The sequence below is a fragment of the Galleria mellonella genome, unplaced genomic scaffold (assembly GCF_026898425.1).
Source record: "Galleria mellonella isolate WM207_F2 unplaced genomic scaffold, CSIRO_AGI_GalMel_v1 utg171, whole genome shotgun sequence".
In the NCBI taxonomy this organism is placed as follows: Eukaryota; Metazoa; Arthropoda; class Insecta; order Lepidoptera; family Pyralidae; genus Galleria; species Galleria mellonella.
Window position 1 is genome coordinate 1445374 of NW_026442014.1, and position 22328 is coordinate 1467701.

At 34.8% G+C, this 22328-nt stretch overlaps 1 protein-coding gene and 1 long non-coding RNA gene across 5 annotated transcripts in view; both read left to right on the forward strand.

The window, feature by feature from the left end:
* Positions 1 to 22328, forward strand: part of LOC113518187 (solute carrier organic anion transporter family member 4A1) — an 81523-nt gene that overhangs the window by 3569 nt on the left and 55626 nt on the right. Inside the window, exons 2-3 of one of the 2 annotated variants that reach the window (XM_052892852.1) lie at positions 6136 to 6276; positions 21073 to 21229. In XM_052892852.1, the coding sequence (XP_052748812.1) occupies positions 6145 to 6276; positions 21073 to 21229 (289 nt within the window). In that variant the 5' untranslated portion in view covers positions 6136 to 6144. Of the gene's footprint in view, positions 1 to 6135; positions 6277 to 15520; positions 15674 to 21072; positions 21230 to 22328 lie in introns of those variants that run through there. The other variant, XM_026902987.3, reaches the window with a different exon arrangement.
* LOC128200203 (uncharacterized) lies at positions 7770 to 13212 on the forward strand. Of its 3 annotated transcripts, none has more exons than XR_008252604.1 (2): positions 7770 to 8115; positions 12351 to 13212. It is a non-coding gene; the product is annotated as an uncharacterized LOC128200203 (long non-coding RNA). The 3 variants fall into 3 exon arrangements; XR_008252603.1 differs by lacking the exon at positions 7770 to 8115 and adding an exon at positions 10630 to 11327; XR_008252602.1 differs by lacking the exon at positions 7770 to 8115 and adding an exon at positions 10630 to 11215.

The window sequence follows — 22328 nt, forward strand, 5'->3', positions numbered from 1 at the left end:
AAAACTTAAATAAACTTACTAGAGTTATTGTTTTCTCGTCAGCGGTGTTGGTGATAAGTACCCAGCACATGGTATTTATATTCATTATTAGGAATTATCTTTTATTATTGACAAACCTTAGTGCTATCATCCAAGCAGAACTATTTACAGTAATTAATCTCTGACATGGCATTATCAACTCGTGTGTACTCAGACGTCTTGTGTTGACGTTGAGTCGAGAATTACATACAATTACATGCTAGGTAGTTTCATATAAACGAATATCCAGGTAGAAGTGACACTCTCGTGAATTCAATAATAACATTATAATAAAATATTAATAAAAACATGACATGGGTGACTTCTACCGAAACTGTTGGTAAACGTCTCATATGATTAGGATTCCGAAGCGGTTTACTCCCGGGAAAGATGCAGAAAGCGGCGCTCTTAGATATTGCCTGCATAGTACGCCGGTTTCTCTCCCTGGGGCCCTGAATCCCGGGCGACCGTGCTTCTGCCTAAATTTTATTTAAATATAATAATATGGGTATATCTGTACTTTATGCTGTATTTTACTTGAATTTTCTGATTGTCATTGTATGTTTTTATGTTTTTGGTGCAACAATGAGTTAAATAAATAAATTTTGTTAATATTATATTATTATATATTTCAACAAAACTTAATAAAAATGTAAACAAACAAATAATTGATCCGATCAAGCTGTTTTTATTGATGAAATCTTTTAATTTGTTACTAATTTTAGTCAGAGAGTCCTTCTGTAATAATGTCAACAAGTCTTGGTTGTCTTTTAATTTAAGTTCTGCTGAAATAGACGTTGGCGTTGACGGCTGACGTTTTAAAATCTGTCATGACTTATATAAGCAACAGATACTAAAGTATGAGCTAATTTTTTTTTAAACGAGTGATAATAAAATGATACACAGATATAAATGATCGGTATACGCTGGTGAGGCACTAGTAATTGATGATAGGTGAAGATGAAAGCAGTTTAGCTCATCGTAACAAATTTAACAAGAATTAACCACGATGGTTTCCAGTGGAAGTCGATCTGACAGTGTATATAACTACGTACAATCGCTTTTCCTTGCAGTGAAATCGCTAGCTTACATACACATGTGTTGCGTGAGTCTCATTATATAATAATAAAAAAAAATATATATATATTTTTAATTTTTTTTTACCACTGAGGTTTGTTTGCCACAAGCATACGCACCACCTGATGGTAAGCAGTTATTATAAGTCTATGGACGCAATACCAGGGGTATTACGCGCGCGTTGCCAACCATGAAGAAATCTTTTTATCCCCTTTTGAAGAACCCCATGCTGTAGTCTCTTAGAAAAACTTCGACAGGGTGCTCATCCTATAACCTATGGGAGAAAACATGGCTCAAGGGTAGGAGGGTGAACTCCCTGTCGATGGTGAGCCGCACGATGGTAGAACGTGGCCGTGGACATCATATTGAACAATTCCTCTGAACACAATCATAATAAATATTAATGAATTTGTGACAACTCTTCCAACTTATGTATAATTTGAAAGAAAGAAGGATGCATTTTGATAGAATTTCCGTGTAAACGAAAAAGCATAGGAGTGCCACTTCCACCCACTCTATTTGCTTTTATGTGCATCGTCTTGTTTATTAACAGTGTTTGCGGAATTCATTCGCTTTGATGAAGTTTGTTATCTACCGCTCAGGTTACACTGCGATAATAATCTTTCTGATAATAATACGGACCTTCAATATTTTGAAACAAGTCAGATGAAATCCAATTATTATTTATTCATGTGGATTTGCTACAGACATTTATGATAACTCAAATTTAACAACCAGTTAGAAAACAGATTTGGTTAAAAAACATGTAATCGACTTAAAGATTGTTTTACAAATTAAGATTTATTTTTGAATTGAATACAGTCAATTAGTATATTTATTTATTTATATGATAACCAACATAAGATACTGCGAAGTATTTCAATACAATACACTGGTAGATTAGAGCTAACTGTTCTTACATTTAGAGGCGACCACAGCATACTTTGTGTTTGATAAATATTAAAATGGAATTAAATTATTAAATGTCATTAAATGAATAAAGTTATTAACAATATAAGTAAATGATGGAAATTTTAATTAAATTATTATTTAAAATTATAAATAAATAAAATAGGTACATCAACAGCAAGCAGCTGTGTTTGCATGGCTGTGTTTCGGTTTGAAGGGTGGGATATGGCGTGAATTTACTGGGTACAGAGGAATAACACCTGAGTCCTCAGGAATGGCAACGCATGGGAGGTATCATGGGCGAAACAGTATACTCTGTTATGTACATGGTACTGCTCATGTTTATAGGCGACGGTTACCACTTTCCATCAGGTGGGCCGTCAGCTTGTTTGCCATTCTAAGTTGTATAAAAAAAAATTTAGACATGAGATATTAGAGTGATTAGACATGATTATATCTATACTACATACGAATACAGTACGCATTATTACTTGGTAATGTGAAATGTAAATTAACACAAAGTTTGAAGTAATAACTCGAATAGATAGACTAACTGTTCATAAGTGGGGAATAAGAGATTGTTAGTAATGGAGACTGAAAATCCTATTGCTAACAATATACCCAACCAGGTCGACCTTCTCGCGGTTCCCCCTAGAAACTATCACGGTTAATTCCTGATGAATTCATCATGATGGGCTGACTGGCCTGTTTTCATTCTCATCTATCACCCTTCACTGGTGCTCCGCCAGCGTGTCCTGTTGGCGCAGGCGGTGTTATCATACCATTTTCACCCACAAAAAAAAACTGTTCATAAGTATGACAGATAAGCTATTGTGATGCCTATCAAACGACACCTGTAGGCAAGAAATTTTGGAATAAGCACGAGTCTAATATATTTAAATACAATTTTGGTGACGAATTAAACTCTGTTATGCGTGTATTTGTGTACCAACACATATTGTTTTTCAAATGGCTTCAAAAACATGGAATTTCAATTCGATTGTACTTTTTTTTGTTTGTTACCTCATAACTCCGTCAGTTGAAAACCGATTTGGAAAATCCTTTTTTTATCTGAAAGGACGTATTCATAATTTAGTCTCATAGAAATTACATCCAAATCGGTTTAGTCCTTTTGTGTTAAGATCAAAACAATTCGTATTGTCACAATTGAAGTCGGTTTTTTTTTGTGAGACCCAATTTTTAATTATATTATGGGTACATACGTTTTTTATATACCACAGAGGTGGCAAACCTGATGGTAAGTGGTTACCGTAGCCTATGAACCTGCAATACCAGGGGTATTACGCGTGCTTTTGTTGTAAACAATTTAAAACAATGTAGTCTTTGTGTGCAGTAAAATATAAATAACTGTGTTTTGAGTTATTATTTTATACAATGTATGGGCATTGTACCTTTGGACTTTGGATATTGTGTATTTTTTTATACAACTTAGAATGGCAAACAAGCTGACGGCTCATCTGATGGAAAGTGGTAACAATCGCCTATAGACATGAGCAGTACCATGGACATAACAGAGTATACTGTTCCGCCCATGATACCTCGCATGCGTTGCCATTTCTGAGGACTCAGGTGTTATTCTTCTGTACCCTGTAAATTCACTGCCATATCCCACCATCACGCTTAACTCCTCAATCGTGGAGTATTTACCACTATGGACTGACTGATCTGCCTCTTTAATCCTCACTTATCATTCCTCACTGGTGCCCTGCCGGCGTATATCGTTCGCGCGGGCGGGGTTACCTTTTCATTATCAACTATTAAAAAAACTACACATTTGTAGAAAAGTCGTTTGCTTGGGTACCTCTGTTCCATTCGTGTTTCTACCGTGAAGCAATTGTGTTTGAATGGCTGTGTTTCGGTTTGAAAGGTGGAATATGGCAGTGAATTTACAGGGTACAGAGGAATAACACCTGAGTCTTCAGAAAAAGCAACGTTTTGGGGGTTATCATGGACGAAACAGTATATGTACTTTGTTATGTCCGTGCTACTGCTCATGTCTATAGGCGACGGTTACCACTTTACATCAGGTGGGCCGTCAGTTACTTTGTTATTCTAAATTGCATAAAATAAAAATATATGGATTAACTTCATAAAGCGCGTTGTGTGTATATTTACAAAATTGCCTAGTGGCTATATAAATTGGCTTTCTTACCTGACAATAGCCGATAGTCATGAATTTATGCATCTCATCCGAGCTCCATGCATGCTATTACGGATGGTTTTATCTATTCTGGCTCATAGACAAGGCATCTACGAGCTCTAAATCTGAAAGGATATACTACAGATTGGTATATAAATTTTTGGTATAAAAAAGATCCAAATCGTTTCAGTGGTTTAGTTTTTAGGTCAAAATAAATGGCTTTGTCACAATTGAAGTCAGTTTTTTTTTGGACATAATCTTTCTTCTTCTTTTTACAATTGTACAGTCCATTTTTATTAAAATCAACTTTTTTTCATTAACAAAGGGACCCGCGCAAAGTCTTACTTGGCCACATTTAAATTAGGTCTAGCCCCATCATTAAAAAATTGTAAAAAAAATATAAATATAATTGTGAGAGACTGGTGCCTGAGATAGGTATAAGAATACTTTTATTACAGGTACTGTATCATTGATAGAACTATTACAAATACATAGCTCCAAATACAAAAGGACCTATTCATGCGATTCGAAGTTGAATGACAGGTGCAATCAACAATAACGTGCCCAGTGACACAGAAATGGCACACAATCGAAGCACACGTCGGGCGGTAAAATTTTTTTATATGAACGCGCCAATTCCCATGCGCACGCGCATACAGCTCGCCTGTGTATAGTTTTCTACACCGTGAAACAAGTTCTCACATTTCTAGTCTTATCAAGTTTATATAAAAAAAAATTAGAAGTCTGAGTAGAAACGTATAAGTTTCCAACTTGAAAAACCGGTTTAGAATTGGCAAAGATATTTATAATTTGTCATATGCCTATACGTAAACTAAAATAACTGTTTAAATTCGTGTAAATACATTTGAACTAAAACTTTGGAATACCTAATTTCACAGATCGATAAAATGATTTTTTTTAAATTTTAACGTTTTTTTGCTTTCAATTTTTTTTAGATTACTAGCTGGCCCGGCAAATGTTGTTAACCATATATATCATTTCTAGATAATAAAAAAATAACACTATAAGTGTGTGGAGATGTAATTATAATTGAAACAGGAATGAAGCGTTGTATACAATTAAAGTACCTGGCTGACCCGGTGTGCATACTTTTTCCCCTATTAGCTTTTTTTTTTTTATAAAATTAGCGCAAATTGGAGATTGTCATACGAACGATGGGTATCAGCAATGAACTGAACAACAATGATCCCTTTTTGTGATAAACTTAGCTTTCCAAATGAACGTAAAATTAAATTTTTGAGCGTTTACTTTTTTTTTTGCTCATTCAACTTTTGCTCCGAAAGACGTCAGTTACAAACATGAATTGAATGTGCGAATTGACTTTAGGAACAGGATAGAATCTGGATCCGATAAGTAAGCCGTGCAATGGTTCAGATAGTGTTTTAATTTCTGTTAGTTGCACTTTCCTGATGAGCAACACATCCCGACTGGCTTCTTTTTAAATTTAAGTGCATGACAATGCGGGCATGCCTTGTCCAAAGTACCAATGACAACTTAATAGAAACTTAATTTATTATTTATTAATTAATAACAATTAAAATAATAATAAATTCACCAAAAGAATAAAAATAACATGAGATTCATCCAGGCTCAATAAAACCCTGAACCAAGGATCTCGCGCGTTGCGAGTCAAAGTGAACCTTCAAATCAGTACAATTGTTCTATTAGCTGTGTATAAAAAAAAAATATTAAATAAATAATTTCGGTTTTTGGGAAAAAGTTTTTTTTTTATATTGTATTACACAAAGGTCCCACACTAAAAGTTCGTACACTACCTTACTTTTGTAAATATAACAAAGTTTTTTGGTTCCAATAATAATAATAATTATTATTATTATACCTCGGGTCCCTCTTGGTCGCGTCGCCCATTTCAGCCCTACCTAAGGCTGGTACTATACACTACTGACATAGACTATCAGCTATGACTTTTAATTTTTTTTTTGTTCTAGGCCTAAAATATGTCGCAGACAACTGATGACGGTGGCGGTTGCGTCAACAAAGCGTTCGACGGCATCGACGACGGTTTCCAAACCATAGACTTGAGGAGCAGCCGCCGTGATGACCACCACAATGGACACAAGACGTTGCAGGTGCGTTATTACTCAGTTCTTTGTATGCTTATTGTCGAAATGTAAAATACTGTCTGGTTATTGCAGTTTAAATGGAACAATAACTAGTTTTTATTCATTCGTTCTTTTTTTCTTTTTTTTTATATCACTGAGGTGGTAAACAAGCATACGGCCCACCTGATGGTAAGCGATTACTGTAGCCTATGAACGCCTACAATGCCAGAGGTATTACGCGCGCATTGCCGACCCTGAAGAAACCTCTTTTCCCCCCTTTTAAAGAACCTCATGCTGTAGTCTCTTGGGAAAACCTTGGCAGGAAGCTCATTCTACAACCTGAGTGTTCGTGGGAGAAAACATTTTTGAAACCGCGCAGTACGCGACCATTGAGGCTGTAGGGTATGAGGGTGAACTCCCTGTCGATGGCGAGCCGTACAATGATAGAAAGTGGCCGCAGGCATCATATTGAATAATTCCTCTGAGCACAATCCGTTGTACAACACTGGTAGAACACCCAGAGTGAGGCAAAATCTCTCCTAAGACTAAGGGTTCGATACCGCTTCCAAGCCTGGGATCATCGACAATTCTCATAGCTCGTCGTTGCACTGAGTCGAAGGGCTCAAGCTAGTATCTAGGTGCTCCCGCCCATAAGTGATATCATTCGTTCGAATTTGTGCAATGTCCTTGCTTATAGAAACTATATAAGTTCCAGTCTTTGTTAGCACGTACCTCGCATAAAGAATTCATTAGTGTAAACAATACCTGTGCGATTTTAGGTACATTGTTCTACAGTTCTTATTTAGCTGTACATATGTTTTTTTTAGTAACCATTCATTGTTATTTCAGCTTTCGGTTTGAAGAGTGGGATATGACAGTACAATTATAGGGTTTTTGTTTGTTGTATCAACCGTTACTTGTTTACTGCTGAACATAGCTTCTCCCATAAGTGAGGTTTTGACAGTAGTTGCCACGTTTGGCAACTGCCGTTTAGTTTTTAGTAATGTTTTAAAAGGGACGCTGCTGCCCATTCCTCGACTGTTAAGTTGCCTTAGTCGCCTCTTACGACACCCACGGGAAAGGAATGGGTGGCCTTTTCTATGCCGGCACCTACATTGCGAATTACATGATGACCTACATTGAAAATTACAGGGTATGGAGGCAAAATACCTTAGTCCTCAGGAAAGGCAAGGCATGGAGTGTATAATAGGTGACACAGTATATTTTATAATATCTATGGCGCTGTACATGTCTTGAAGTCTATAGGCGACATTTTCCAACAGGTGATCCGACGACTTTATTGCCGTTCTAGGGTGCATAAATTGTTATCAAACGCTACTGAATATAGGTAGAAAAGTAACAAACTATACCGATAGATACGTTATCGCTACCGCAGGCATATGTAGCGATACAGCGACAGATGGTATTGTCTTCTTTCTCATCTATACGGTTAGTAGTATAAGGGTAACGAAACGCATTTTCTGATATTTCATTTACCACCACATTTAGGGAGCCGATTCTTTGTTTGTTTTTTTACTTTGTATCTAATGATTATAAAAGTAAAAAATATTTTTTATTCAAGTATATTTATTACGTGTGTTTTATAAATATTCTTATAAATCGCATCTTCTAATAGATATTTTGGTAATTTGGAAGCAAAAATAGATTAATTTAAAAGCATAGACTAGTAACATAGATTAAAGAATACTTTTTTTTTTTTTTTTAGTACGTTTGTTCCGTTTGGAACAGGCTAAGGTCGGAGACCATGCTGCCTAGTCTTCAAAAAGATAAATTGTCTGGAATTTTATTTTTCTAATGTCGCTTCAATTATTGTCATAATCTTCAATATTTCATTTGTCAAATCCGGTAAGTACATTTTCATAAATATCTTTTCTTGAGTTTTCTTAAACCAGTGGATTTATCAAATTAAAAATAAATAATTATAAAAAATCATTGTCTTGCAATTCAATAAAAGTATTCTTATAGCTCCTTGAATGTTGTAGTAATATAAGTGAAAATAGCTTTGAAACAAGAAGGAAATCTTAAGAGAAGCGGGATTGAGTGCGGGATATTTTCGGGTTTTTTGAAGATAATCCTAAGTTCGTCAAACATAATGTGTCTTTGAATGACAAATTCAGAGCAATCAAAAAAAGGTGATGTAGAGATTGGGCTGTATTTGAGTTACACCATGTGCATGATGGGGAAGCGATCATGCCCATTCGGTGCAGGTGTTCGTTGAAATGTCCGTGGCCGATTCGTAATCTACAAATATTGGTGTAAAATTTTCTGTTTGTATCCTTTCCTTTGCAGAACCACGGTTTTCCAATACGCCAATTAATTTTGCGGTACCATTTGCCTTTAGTCTGTAATATTTGAGTCCAATGCTCCTCCCATTTAGTTGTAACGATTTTATGTATTCCAATACTACAATCTGAGTAACAAAGGGGTAAATCTTGAACACGAGCAGCACTTGAATTAATAATTTTAGCCAAAGTGTCTACTTGTTCATTCCCAAACACTCCAATATGTGAAGGGGTCCAGATGAAGATAATATCTTTTCCATATATATTACAGAGATGATAATATTTATTACGAATTTCTTGAATTAAGTAGTTTGATGATGAAATGAATGTGTTATTTTTTAATGCCATAAGAACACTCATACTATCTGTAATTATAATCCATTTCGAATATAGTACCTGTTTTTCTATGTATTCTAATGCTAAAAATATAGCTTTTGCTTCTGCTGTGTAAATACTAGCCAAAGTTGAAATTTTATAACCGTGACCAAATCTATTTGACAAATCGTAAAAAGCCACTGAAGTGCTAAGTGCATTTTTGGAACCATCTGTATATATCTGCCTGTAGTCAATAAATTCTGATAAAGTCTCATACATATCGTGCTTTTCTTTTATGTCTTTACGTATAACAATTTTGATCTTACAGAACTTACTCTCATAAAGGCCATTATAACAAGGAAGTATCTTACTACTATAGATGTTATATTCATCTCGTAAATTCAAATCATTGACAATAGTTTTATTCAAAAACATAGAAATGGGGCAATTTAATAATTTGAGTATGAGTGGGTTATTGGAAACTGAAAAAACTTTGAAGAGAAATTTGAGTTTTAGGTATTCGAAACGAAGAAGGATAGGAGGCAAATTACATTCTACTTGCATTGAGATAATTGGAGAAGTATACATAGCACCTAAAATAAGTCTTAAATTCATATTTTGAATTTTTTCGAGTTTTTCTACTAATTTATGTTCTGAGGCATAACAAAAGAAAGCGTAATCAAAATTACTTCTAACAAGAGATTTGTAAACTAAAAGGATAATTTTAGGATCAGCTCCCCAGTTACGACCAATTACAGATCTTATTATATTAGTGGCTCTTAAAGCACGATCTACTAAGCAATCAACGTATAGATCCCATTTTAAATTTTGATGAAAAATTACCCCAAGAAATTTAACGCTACAGTCTGTTGGAAGAGTTTGATTATTATATATAATATTTATTAATGGAACATATTTATGAACTTGATGAAAAACAACTACTTTACTTTTGGTTAAACTAATATCGAGGGAAAGAAGAGAAAAATATTTCTCAAGTCTTTTTAATGACTCATTTAACACTAATTGCATATCAATAATATTCTTTCCTTTTATATAAATTAATAAATCATCGGCAAATTGCAAGTTGTTCACACTGTTTCCTAAAATTGAATTAAGTTTATAGATATATAAAATATATAGTAGCGGGCTTAGAATACCACCTTGACATACTCCTTTAGAGCTTAACCTAGGTCCTATTAATTTACTATTTACTTTAACATACACTTCTCTATTACTAAGAAAATTATAAATCCATTCGATAAGTTTCATTGGAAGAAATGAGGATAAAATCGAAGATAGAACTGTTAAATTTACATTGTTAAAAGCTCCTACGACATCTAAAAAAACAGATAGAACATATTCATCGTTATTCAAAGCAGTACTAAGGTCGACATAGAAGTTCGCTAAACTTTCGCGCGCTGAATATCCACGGCGAAAACCAAATTGATTCGATGGTAATATACTATTACTTTCAATAAAGAACTCTAAACGCTGTTTAATTAATTGTTCGAATAATTTGCCTGCACAGGACGTCAATGTTATAGGTCTATAGGAGTCGAAATTTGTAGGATCTTTACCGGGTTTAATTACTGGAATCAAACAATCCATTTTCCATTCTGGTGGGATAATACAGTCCTTCCATAAATCGTTAAAAATTTGTAAGAGTTTAGTAAGGTTTATTTTATTCAGCAATCGAAACATATTGTATGTTAAGCGATCAAGGCCACTAGCTGTATCTTTTCTAGATTTTACTGCACTGGATATTTCATCAATTGAGAATGGGTCAGTGAGAAATTTTGGGCATGAATTAACAGAATTAAACTGTTTGTCATCAAAAGGTGAGTGTACAAAATCAGGAGTATATTTGCGTAAAAAATCATTGACCCATGATATATCTTTAAAATGATTTTGACGATGTTTTGAATTTAGTTTTCTCATATTTTGCCAAACAGTGGAAATTGGTGTTAATCTATTAAATTTGGAACAAAATTCCTGCCACCCCTGTTGTCTTACTTGCTTAATTACTAACTTTTTAACAGCTTGAACTCTTTTAAAATTTATGTAATTATCGAGAGTTGGATTTTGTTTAAACCTAAGGTAAGCCGCTTTACTATCATTGACAGCTGTCGCACACCTGTTATTCCACCAAGGTACTGCAATATGTTTGTGCCTCTTTGAAGTATTTGCACCGCTATTTGATAAGTTCCTACGTGGAACGGAACGTTCCACAGCTGTCAAAATAATTTTACAGAACCTATTGTAATTGTTTAAGGGTTCATTGACATCATACTCGAAATCCAAAAGTAATCGATTAACAGTTTCAGAATAAAGATCCCAATTAACGAGACGTAGGTTTATACGATTTAACAAAAGTTTATTAACTTCATCTATAGGAGCATGTTGTTCACCTGACGGAGTTGATGAAGAGTTCTTTGTGTTTATTTTAGTAAAAGTCGGCAGGTGATAACTTCCTAACGGATCATCATGAACCGACCACTCGCATTTTAATGATATGGATGGGGATACCATAGTTAAATCAAGGCCATTGGGTCTCCAAATATGAGAGCCAACAGTAGTAACTTGCTTATCATTTAATAGTACCAAATTACATTCATCTAAACAATCAAGAATGTCTTTACCTCTTGTATTAGTGGAGGTACAACCCCACATAGTATGATGTGCATTTAAATCTCCAGATATGATAGTGGGTTTAGGAAGAGACTCCAAAAAGAACTTAAATTTGGCTTTAGTAAAACTAGGTGTACTATTGGTAGGACAGTAAATACTGGCAACTGAATACCAAGAATTATTAACTTCAATACTAATAGCTATAGTTTGCAAAGAATTGTCGAAAAAAGAGTGAAGTTTTTTATATCTAATACTATTATGTATAATAATCGCTACTCCATTGTGGTTATTACCACAATCATTTCGTTCTATACAATAATCTTTAATTTTTAATTTGTAATGTGGTTTTAGCCAAGTTTCTGAGATGAGAGCAATGTGAATATGATGTTCATTTAAAAATTGTGTAAAAATATGTCGATTGCTCAGTAGGCTCTGAGCGTTCCACTGTATGATAGTTAATTGGTCTCGATTGAATTTTGTGAAATAGGTCTATTACCAAAAGTATCATATAACACATTCAAAACACTTTTAGTGTTAATAGATGTGTTCTTTGTGTTATGTAGTGAAATAAGTTTGATTATGCTTTCTATTAAAAGTGATAAACTCTTGTTATCAGAATTTAGAATTGAAATTAGGTCTACATTTTTTTTAGGTTTGTTACCCAGTTTAGGAAATATTTCAGTGCTAAGTATATCTCCAAAAGAAGCAGGTCTGAATTTAGATCTATTTTCAGCAATTTTCTTTTGTTTAACAGGGCATTGCGGTGATACACTTGTGTGATTTCCATTGCAGTGTACACAAATAGCGTTTTCCATTCCAGTTGTACAAGTTTTATAATTATGCTCACCTTTGCAGATGCTGCAACGCTCAGAATTCTTACAGAATTTAGCTAAATGTCCATACCTCAAGCACCGGTAGCATTGTTTAACTGGTGGTATATATGGAGTGACATTGTGGCGCCAACCTCCAATATCCAGATATTCAGGTAATACAGATGCAGCAAAAGTAATTGTCACGGTTAGAGTTGGCTGTAACACATATCCATGAGTCAAGGTATTTTTTCTTAAAATTCTTTTAATAGCAATAATTTTCTTAGAACTCGATATCATAGTATATATTTTTTTATTAGATATATTTGTAGGTACATTTCTAATAACGCCTGTAACTTCTGTTGAAGAAGCAGGAATACTGGCCTTAAAATGGTAGTCATTTAAAAAAGTTTTATTATTTAAAAAAGCATTGGCTAAGTCTGGCTTTTGAAAGTATACTCCGATTTTGAATTTATTTATAGATCTAAGATAAGTTACCCCTTTATTAAATCGTTTTAAACAGGAGGAGAGTGAGAGCAAGTCTCTGGATCCAATGGTTTTCTGACTATCTGAGGATTCTACAAAGACAACAAATTCTGTCCCAGGGGATTCCTCGGGATATCTTCTAATATAATCTGTGACGTAGTAAGGTTTATACTTATCGGCCTTATCAATTTCAGATTCTGAGTCAGTAGAAGTATCTTCCGAATATATATCCTTGTCATTACAAGGTTCATGGTCTACATCACCTGAATCGTCATCTTTTTTTTTCCTTTTTCTACAACTGCGCTTCCCCATGAATGCTAATTATATTACTGTCGCTGAATTTAGTGAAAATATAATATTTTATTAAATAATAAGAATTGATAGAGATAGTTTTAATAAATTAATAAAAAAAATTTAAAAAACCCGCTTGTTCTTATTCGAGTTTCCCCTTAAAGAATACTTTCGCATTTGTCTTCTTACGGATAGTACAGATTAAATATAGTACTTACGGTCAACATTAAATTGATTATTTTATGTGCTTATTTTTTTTGTTCAAATATATTTCACTTATACTTGCTTCTTATTACAACGGCGCTGGAATTTAACACTAAGTAAAATTTTTAAAAAGAAATATAACTCCAGAATATTGTATTAAAAAACATATTAAAAACTGAAATATTATATTAAAGTAGACACTCTCTTCACTGTGAATGGAACTAAGGTAAATCATACCCCAATAAATTTGATTAAAGCTTCGTGTTTCCTCAATAAATGTACTTGATAGAATTATTCTCCTTTTTTTTTTCTCTTAAAAGGCGTGTACTTTGGAGCGCCGTGAAAAGGAGCCATTTACTCGACCACTCTCGATTTCCCCCGAAAGCCATAAATATGGCGCGAATTTAATTTTGTTCCAAATTCAAATTAAAGTCACGTCAAGTTTAGCGCACGTGCGCAGTGCAGTCCTGTAGTAGAATACAAATGATCAGCAGAGTATTCGATAAATTAATTATTTACATGTTATCGTTATTATTTTTATTTTTATTATGTAATCAAAATCTTTTACTTTTATTCATATACATAATAGCTATTACCCGCGACTTCGTTCATATATGTTGATTGATCGGAATAAATATTATGCCTATTTCTTTCTCCATTTCAAATGTTTATTATATTTGTAAGGATAGTAAGGAAACACGTTACGCGTTCATATATATATATATATATATATATATATATATATATATATATATATATATATATATATATATATATATGTGTAAAAGCTAAGTGGCTTACGCTTACATATTTTTTTGGAAAATTAGCAGCCTGATTGACTGATATTTAACGATTTTACTTTAGTACAGCATTTTATATTTAAATTCATATTTAGAATAATTATATACGATGGGTTGTTATTTACATTGAAAGGTATGTTGAAGAAGTCACTTCTCAAACATATGTGTATTAATTATATATACACAAAGGTATATAATATCTATTTAATTTTCATGGCGTCGATTCTCGATATTTTTTGTGACATGAACAAATACTATTCACTTGAGCTCTGTATTGTATTATGTTAATTATACACAAATATAGTTTTTTTTTTAGAATAGAATATACAAGTATTTATGGAACCTTAATCTTTTCCTCCCAACAACTAATCTATATATTTATTTATTTTTTATTTTTATTTTTGTGATACAACAACAGATTACAAACAAAACTTTTAACAATAGAATACAACAATAGCATTATAAGTTTGCAATCCAATTATAGTTGTACTCAACATTCACAGAGATGAAACAAAATAGGTTAATTTTTACTACAAAAAGAATTAATGATAAAAACTAGATACAAAACAAGAATCAAAAACAAAACTACCAAACTATGCATAAAAACTATTAAGTTATCAATGTATGTAAAGTGCTTCGATACAATGAAAATTTCTGATAGAATATGTCAATATCCGATTTACAATCAATGTCGTTGTACAATTTGCACATTCTGTATATTGGATTATTATATGACACATTATTGTTTGCGAACGGTATAGAAAAGAGTTTAGTTGTACGAGAAGAGTGTTCAGTGGCTCTCAGGTTAATGTACTCCAATAAATTACCCTCCAATTCATTATTTACAATTTTATATAAATATGTTAGATCAATAATTTTACGACGCGCAACCAAACTCTTCATGTTAAAATGTTTGAGTCTATTCTCATAGCATGTCAATACACGTTTGTTGGCATATTTTTTTGTGATATGACGTATAAAATTTTTTTGGATCGACTCAATTCTGTCCTCATGTACAGAATAAATTGGCGACCACACTGATATAATTTACTCTATTTTGGAAATAGGTGTTTTTCAAGTTTGAATTACAAGTTCTAAGAGAGTTGAGGGTGTTTTAATGTGTGTGTGTGTGTAATGACATAAAAATGTTTATGTAGTTTTATGAGTGTTTAACTATTTATTCTTATTTAAAATAGGTACAGATAGTGTTTATGGTTATTGTTATTGTTAGATTAAATTATGTGGAATTAAATTATAATTAAAGGATATAATGTATTTATACAAATGTCCTCAATACCTAATCATTTGTTGGTATTTCATTAAGATAGTGTCTATCTATTGTAATATTTATTTTGCTGTTTTCATTTTATAAATTTATCTGAATTTCAAACGTGTACTATGCTCTCTCCAGTTTATATACCGTGTAAGGACGAGGGAGCCCTCAGTTTGTCGCGTGGGCTCTTCTCGCTACCTACTGCGAGACAACGTCGCCAACCGATCGTAACTTTTGACGATTGCGCGCCATTTCGAAAAATCAGTTTCGATTCTTTTTTTAAATAAATTGGAGCACGGCAGATGCCTAAAAATGGTATGATTGATATTATTTTTGACCAAATATGAACTGTCGCATTTTTTTTAATTATTTTACTTTTTTTCTGACTAAAGAGGAGAAAAGATATGAAGAATTTTATTTATTTGCTCCAATAATTTACTTTATTTAGAGCTATTATGAATAGAAATAATCAGAAAATCTAAAACTATTTTACTCTCTTCTGAGTAAAGAAGAAAAGAAATGAAGAATTCCATTTATTTGTTTCAATAAATTACTTCATTTAAAACTGTTATAAATAAAAATGGTTGGAAAATTTAAAATTATTTTACTCTCTTCTGAGTTAAGAAGAAAAGAAATGAAGAATTCCATTTATTTGCTCCAATAAATTACTTCATTTAAAACTGTTATAAATAGAAATGGTTGGAAAATTTAAAATTATTTTACTCTCTTCTGAGTTAAGAAGAAAAGAAATGAAGAATTCCATTTATTTGCTCCAATAAATTACTTCATTTAAAACTGTTATAAATAGAAATGGTTGGAAAATTTAAAATTATTTTACTGTCTTCTGAGTTAAGAAGAAAAGAAATGAAGAATTCCATTTATTTGCTCCAATGAATTACTTTATTTAGAGTTGTTATGAAAAAAAAAATATAAAAAGATATATTCTGTTAATAATCTTGTGCCAGATAAGTTAATTTTTATAATAATTATATTGTACGTACAAGAAAATTGAATATTTCTAGATTAGACGTTCATATTTTATAAAAAAATCATTATATTTATATAGTTGATAAAAAACAAAAATAAAATTCTGTGAAGGATCACAAAAATCACGGTGTGATATAGAAGTAAATAATTTCAGTTATCATGCGTCATACAAAAATTTTTTTTTTGATGGGTTAAAATGGTATGGCAACGATAACTCCGCCTGCGCTAATGGGATACGCTGGCGGAACACCAGTGAAGGGTGATAGATGAGAATGAAAACAGGCCAGTTAACCCATCATGATGAATTAATCAGGAATTAACCATGATAGTTTTCAGGGAGAACCGCGAGGAGGTCGACCTGGTTGGGTGTATGGGTGCAATGGAATTCTTAGTCTCCATTACTAACAATCCCTTTCCCCCTACCCTACAAATTGTGAATCTGAAATATTTTCTCTAGTTGTTTGTATAATTTACGAACTGGTGTGCAGTCTGTAATTATGTTTGTAAGGACGGAAGTACATGATTATCCATAATTTTTGGGTTATGTTCGTCATTAGTAGGATTGTAACTTGAACTTTGGTAGTGTAGCGGTATAATATCTGTTCAACCAACTTCAAAAAGAAAGAAGTTTTCGATTCAATTGCATTTTTTTTTATACAACTTAGAATGGCAAACAAGCTGACGGCCCACCTGATGGAAAGTGGTAACCGTCGCCTATAGACACGAGCAGTACCATGGACATAACAGAGTATACTGTTTCGCCCATGACCCCCCAGGCGTTGCCATTCCTGAGGACTCGGGTGTTATTCTTCTGTACCCAGTAAATTCACGCCATATCACGCCCACCCTTCAAACCGAAACACAGCCATGCAAATACAACTGCTTCACGGTAGAAACACAAATGGGACATAGGCACCCAAGCAATCGACTTTTGTACAAAGTCTCCCTCTGGGATTATTTTTGCCGCTGTTTTTTCAATTAATACCTATTTTTTTAAATGGGTGATAATGGAATGGTAACCCCACCCGCGTTATTGGTATACGCTGGCAGTGCACCAGTGAGAGATGAATGCAGGTCAGTTAGCCTATTATGACGAATCCAACAAGAATAAACCGCGATGGTTTCCAGGGGAAACGGCGTGGAGGTCGACCTGGTGGGATATATGGCCAGCAATTGGGCTGTTAGACCTTACTACTAATAATCCCTTTCCCCCCAATAATGCTGATTTGTAACTATTATGTATCCATTAAATGATTTATGATTGGTAATACAAGCACTTGGGGGGAAAGGCATTGTTAGTAATGAAGACTGAGAATCCCATTGCTAGCAATATACCCAACCAGGTCGACCTCCTCGCGGTTCCCCCTGGAAACTATCATGGTTAATTCCTGATGAATTCATCATGATGGGCTAACTGGCCTGTTTTCATTCTCATCTCTCACCCTTCACTGGTGCCGCTCTAGCGTATCCCGTTAGCGCAGGCGGGGTTACCATACCATTTTCACCCATCAAAAAAAAAAACAAGCTCTTAGCAACCTTATGTCCGTACCGACCGGGTCATAGCCCCCGCCTTATATTTCGTCTACACTTATGTTTTGGTGGGCAATTTGATCGATTCGTAAATTATTCTGGCGGCTTTTGGTCTCGACTGATTACCTTAGAACTATAGGTAGCTATGTGTATCGTAAGAAACTTATAATACAGGTTGAATTATATATAGAATTCATTTAGGCGGTGTTCTGTCAATCAATTTAAATATTTGAACTTCTATGATAACACAGAGTATCCAATTGTCAAAATAGTATAAATTTTTTTTTCACTATGACAGTACATCAAAACTTTCAACTTTTACGAATAAAAACTGGGAAAGAAAGTGGTACGATAAACTAGGCAATAAGTACAGGAATGTAGGTACACATGGAATATACACAGATTTTACATAATATTTCAAATATGTAAGAAAGGAGATTGTTAGTTTATATATTTTGTTTTTGTATTTTTTTTTTTTATTTGTGCTTTTTTATTTTTATTCTTTTGTCTCTTTTGCTGTGTATTATGTGTATGTTTTTTTTTTATTGTAATTTGTGTGCTGTAAGTAATGTAAATAAATTATCTATATATATATATATATATATATATATATATATATATATATATATATATATAAAAGTACCCGTAACCGGCGAGCGTGTATGAAAAGATTGATGAATGTGGAAGAAGCGAAAGAGGTTTGTTTGAATCGAAGCATTTGGCGTTCCATTGTTTCTGCCTACCCTAATGGGAGACAGGCGTGACAGATATGTATGTATATATATATATATATATATATATATATATATATATATATATATATATATATATATATATATATATATATATATATATATATATATATATATATATATATATATATTTACAAATGTATATATATATACATTTGTAAAAATTATATATCACAGAAAAAGTTAGTAAATATAGAATGCCTGCCGTGTGATCCCGGCGTAGAAAGAATTATCTCTTCCTTTCCCGTGGGTGTCGTATGAGACTAAGGGAACTTAATAGTCTAGAGATTGGCAGCAGCGTCCCTTTTAAAACATCAAAGCCTATCGGTAACTACCAACACCTCCCCCCTTCGCCTTGTAGAAAAGACCTGTGTTCAGCAGTGAAGAATAAATGACTGATTAGATGAAATATAGTTAATAACAGACAGATATGAAGGATGTCACATTGAAGCAGCGATAGAAAATATAGTTCGAACTTAATAAAAAAAATAGGAGTCACAGTAGCCATGCTTTTGAATTTATTTGGTGACGCCAGTAGTACTTGATGATGTGACAATGGCCAGGATATCGGCTGTTGTCGACGTATTGTCAACTCAATAGAACTATTGTGTGTAAGGTTAACGGCTAGCGTAAACGCATTCACGACGTGCGCACGTTGTAAACACACGACATATCTATATATTTGAGGGGAAAGGGGTTATTAGCAAGGGGTGACAGCCCCATTGCTAGCAATATGCCCAGTCAGGTCGACCTCCATGTGGTTCCCCCTGAAAACCATCGTGAACAATTCTTGTTGAATTCGTCACGATGGGCTAACTGGCCTGCTTTATCCTCACCTATCTTTCACTGGTGCCCCGCCGGTGTATACCGATAGCGCGGGTGGGCTTACCGTTCCATTATCTCCCATAAAAAAAAATATATATATATTTTAGTTACAATATCTATATATACTGGAATTTAGAGAATAAACATCTCGAGGGACGCTGCTGCCCAACCCTCGACTATTAAGCTCTCTTAGTTGCCTTCTCAGGGAGACTTTGTACAAAAGTCGTTTGCTTGAGCACCTCTGTCTCATTCGTGTTTCTACCGTAAAACAGTAACATGCAAACAGCATGGCTGTGTTTCAGTTTGAAGGGTGGGATATGGCAGTGAATTTACAGGGTACAGAGGAACAACAAGTGAGTCCTCAGAAATGGCAACGTAGGGAGGTATCATGGGCGAAACATTATACTCTGTTATGTTCACGGTACAGCTCATGTCTATAGGCGACAGTTACCACTTTCTATAAGGTGGGCCGTCAGCTTGTTTGCCATTCTAAGTTGTATAAAAAATCCTATGACACCCACGGGGAAAGGAGGAATAGCCTATTCTATGCTGGGGTCACACGTCACGCCACAATATCAAGGCGTGATATTGACACGCAAAATACATGCTGCAGCGTATCCTATATAAAGAACAATTCGTTTGAGTCACTATTCTTACAATGTATGATTCAAACCATAATTACCGTCATCGGAAACACCCACAGAGTTGCCTCCGTAGCGGTCACTACCGCCGCCGCTGCTCTATATCGCAGTAAATCTTTATTTAAGCAGAAACTGTCAAATTTGTTGGTCTCCTTCCGTTGATAGAACAATTTACGTATTGTGGGTACACTTATAATATTTATGGCTGTTTATGGCGTCTGCATGCTATTGGAATTGGTCTTAAATCATTATGTACTTAATTTTAAATGGTAACCCCTTATGCCTTCATGTGCGCCCCCCCCTGGAAATCATCGTGCTGTATTCTAGGTGTATTCATCACGGTGGGTTAATTAACCTGCCTTTTCAGGGCGGGAGGGATTGCTAGTAATGCGAGCTACCAGTCCCATTGCTAGCATTATAGCCTGTCAGGTCGACTTCCACGCGGTTCCCCCTGGAAACCATCGTGCTGAATTTCAGATCTATTTATCACGATTGGCTAATTGACCTGCTTTTTCATTATCTATCTATTATCCATTATTAGTCAGTAATGGAGACTGAGAATCCCATTGCTAGCAATATACCCAACCAGGTCGACCTCCTCGCAATTCCCCCTGGGAACTATCATGGTTAATTCCTGATGAACTCATCATGATGGGCTAACTGGCCTGTTTTTATTCTCATCTATCACCCTTCACTGGTGCTCAGCCAGCGTATCCCGTTAGCGCAGGCAGGGTTACCATACCATTTTCACCCATTAAAAAAAATTACCATTTATTAAAAAAAACCTGTCTATTCATACTCACCTATCATCCCTCAGTGATGCCCCGCCAGCGTATATCGTTAGTGCAGGCGGGGTTATAATTCCGTTAAAAATAAAAAAAAAATATATCATGTCTATAGTACCCTTCAGACGTTGCTTTTTGTTAAATACTGTTCAAAGAGACATAAGAACTATTTTGATTTTTAAAATTCTTTGCAGCCTGAAGCAGAACCGGAGGGGGCATCCGCCGGTGTGGTGCACCAGGATGAGGACATGCTGCGGTGTGGATGGGGCAAGCTCCGACCCTCGTGGCTGCAGAGGTTCCGTACGGCCAAGTGGGCCCTTTTCTGGCTTTGCTGGGCTGGGGCTATACAGGGTAAGTGTATATTGATTCGAAACTTTATTTTTATACACACATAGGTATAATTTGACGAACTTATGAACATTATAATAGAAGGTAAGATAGAAGGAAGAAGGGGGAGAGGGAGACCGAGACATAGTTACATCAGGCAGATCAAGGAAGGAGTTGGTGTCGTGTCGTATCAAGAGGTGAAGAGACTCGCTGAAAATCGTAGTGAGTGGCAAGAGCTCCACCGACAAGAGCGCAGCTCTTAAATGGATAGATAGATAGATAGGTATAATTTGTTTTAAACCATGTGTAAAGAGTTAATATGAACGCTATTTACATTCTAACAAGTATTAAAATTGATCAACCCGTTTAGTTTACATCATTTCATTTTTCTTTTCAATCGTTGACCGTCTATTTCTACGTAACCCTTCCCCGTAAGGGGAGTTTTGCCAGTAGTTGCCACTCTTGGCAGGCGGATTCGCAAACACAGGCATTCATGATGTTTTAGGGACGTTGCTGTCCATCCTCGACAATTAAGTTCTCTTAAAAGAAAGAGATTGGTAGTAATGAGGATTGATGGCCCCATTACTAGCAAGCCCTGTCAGGTCGACCTCCACGCGGTTTTCCCTGGAAACCATTGTGACTAATACTTGTTGAATTCGTCACGATGGGCTAACAGGCCTACTTACATTTATCATCCCTCACTGGTGCCCCGCCAGTGTATACCGATAGCGCGGGCGAGGTTACCATTCCATTATCATCCATTAAAAAAAAACTACAGGAAAGGAAGGGGTGGCCTATACTATGCCGGGGCCAAACCGCTACGGTTGGGGGGAAAGGGATTGTTAGTAATAGGGTCAAATAGCCCCATTACTAGCAATATACCCTGTCAGGTCGACCTCCACGTGGTTCCCCCTGGAATCCCATTGTGACTAATTCTGGTTGAATTCCTCAGGATGGGCTAACTGACCTGCTTTCATCCTCATCAGTCACCTATCACTGGTGCCCCGCCAGTGTATACCAATAGCGCAGACGGGGTTACCATACCATTATCACCCATTAAAAAAAAAACCGCTAAGGTTTACTTTACATATTGCACATACATCCGGACATACAAAACGTGCAT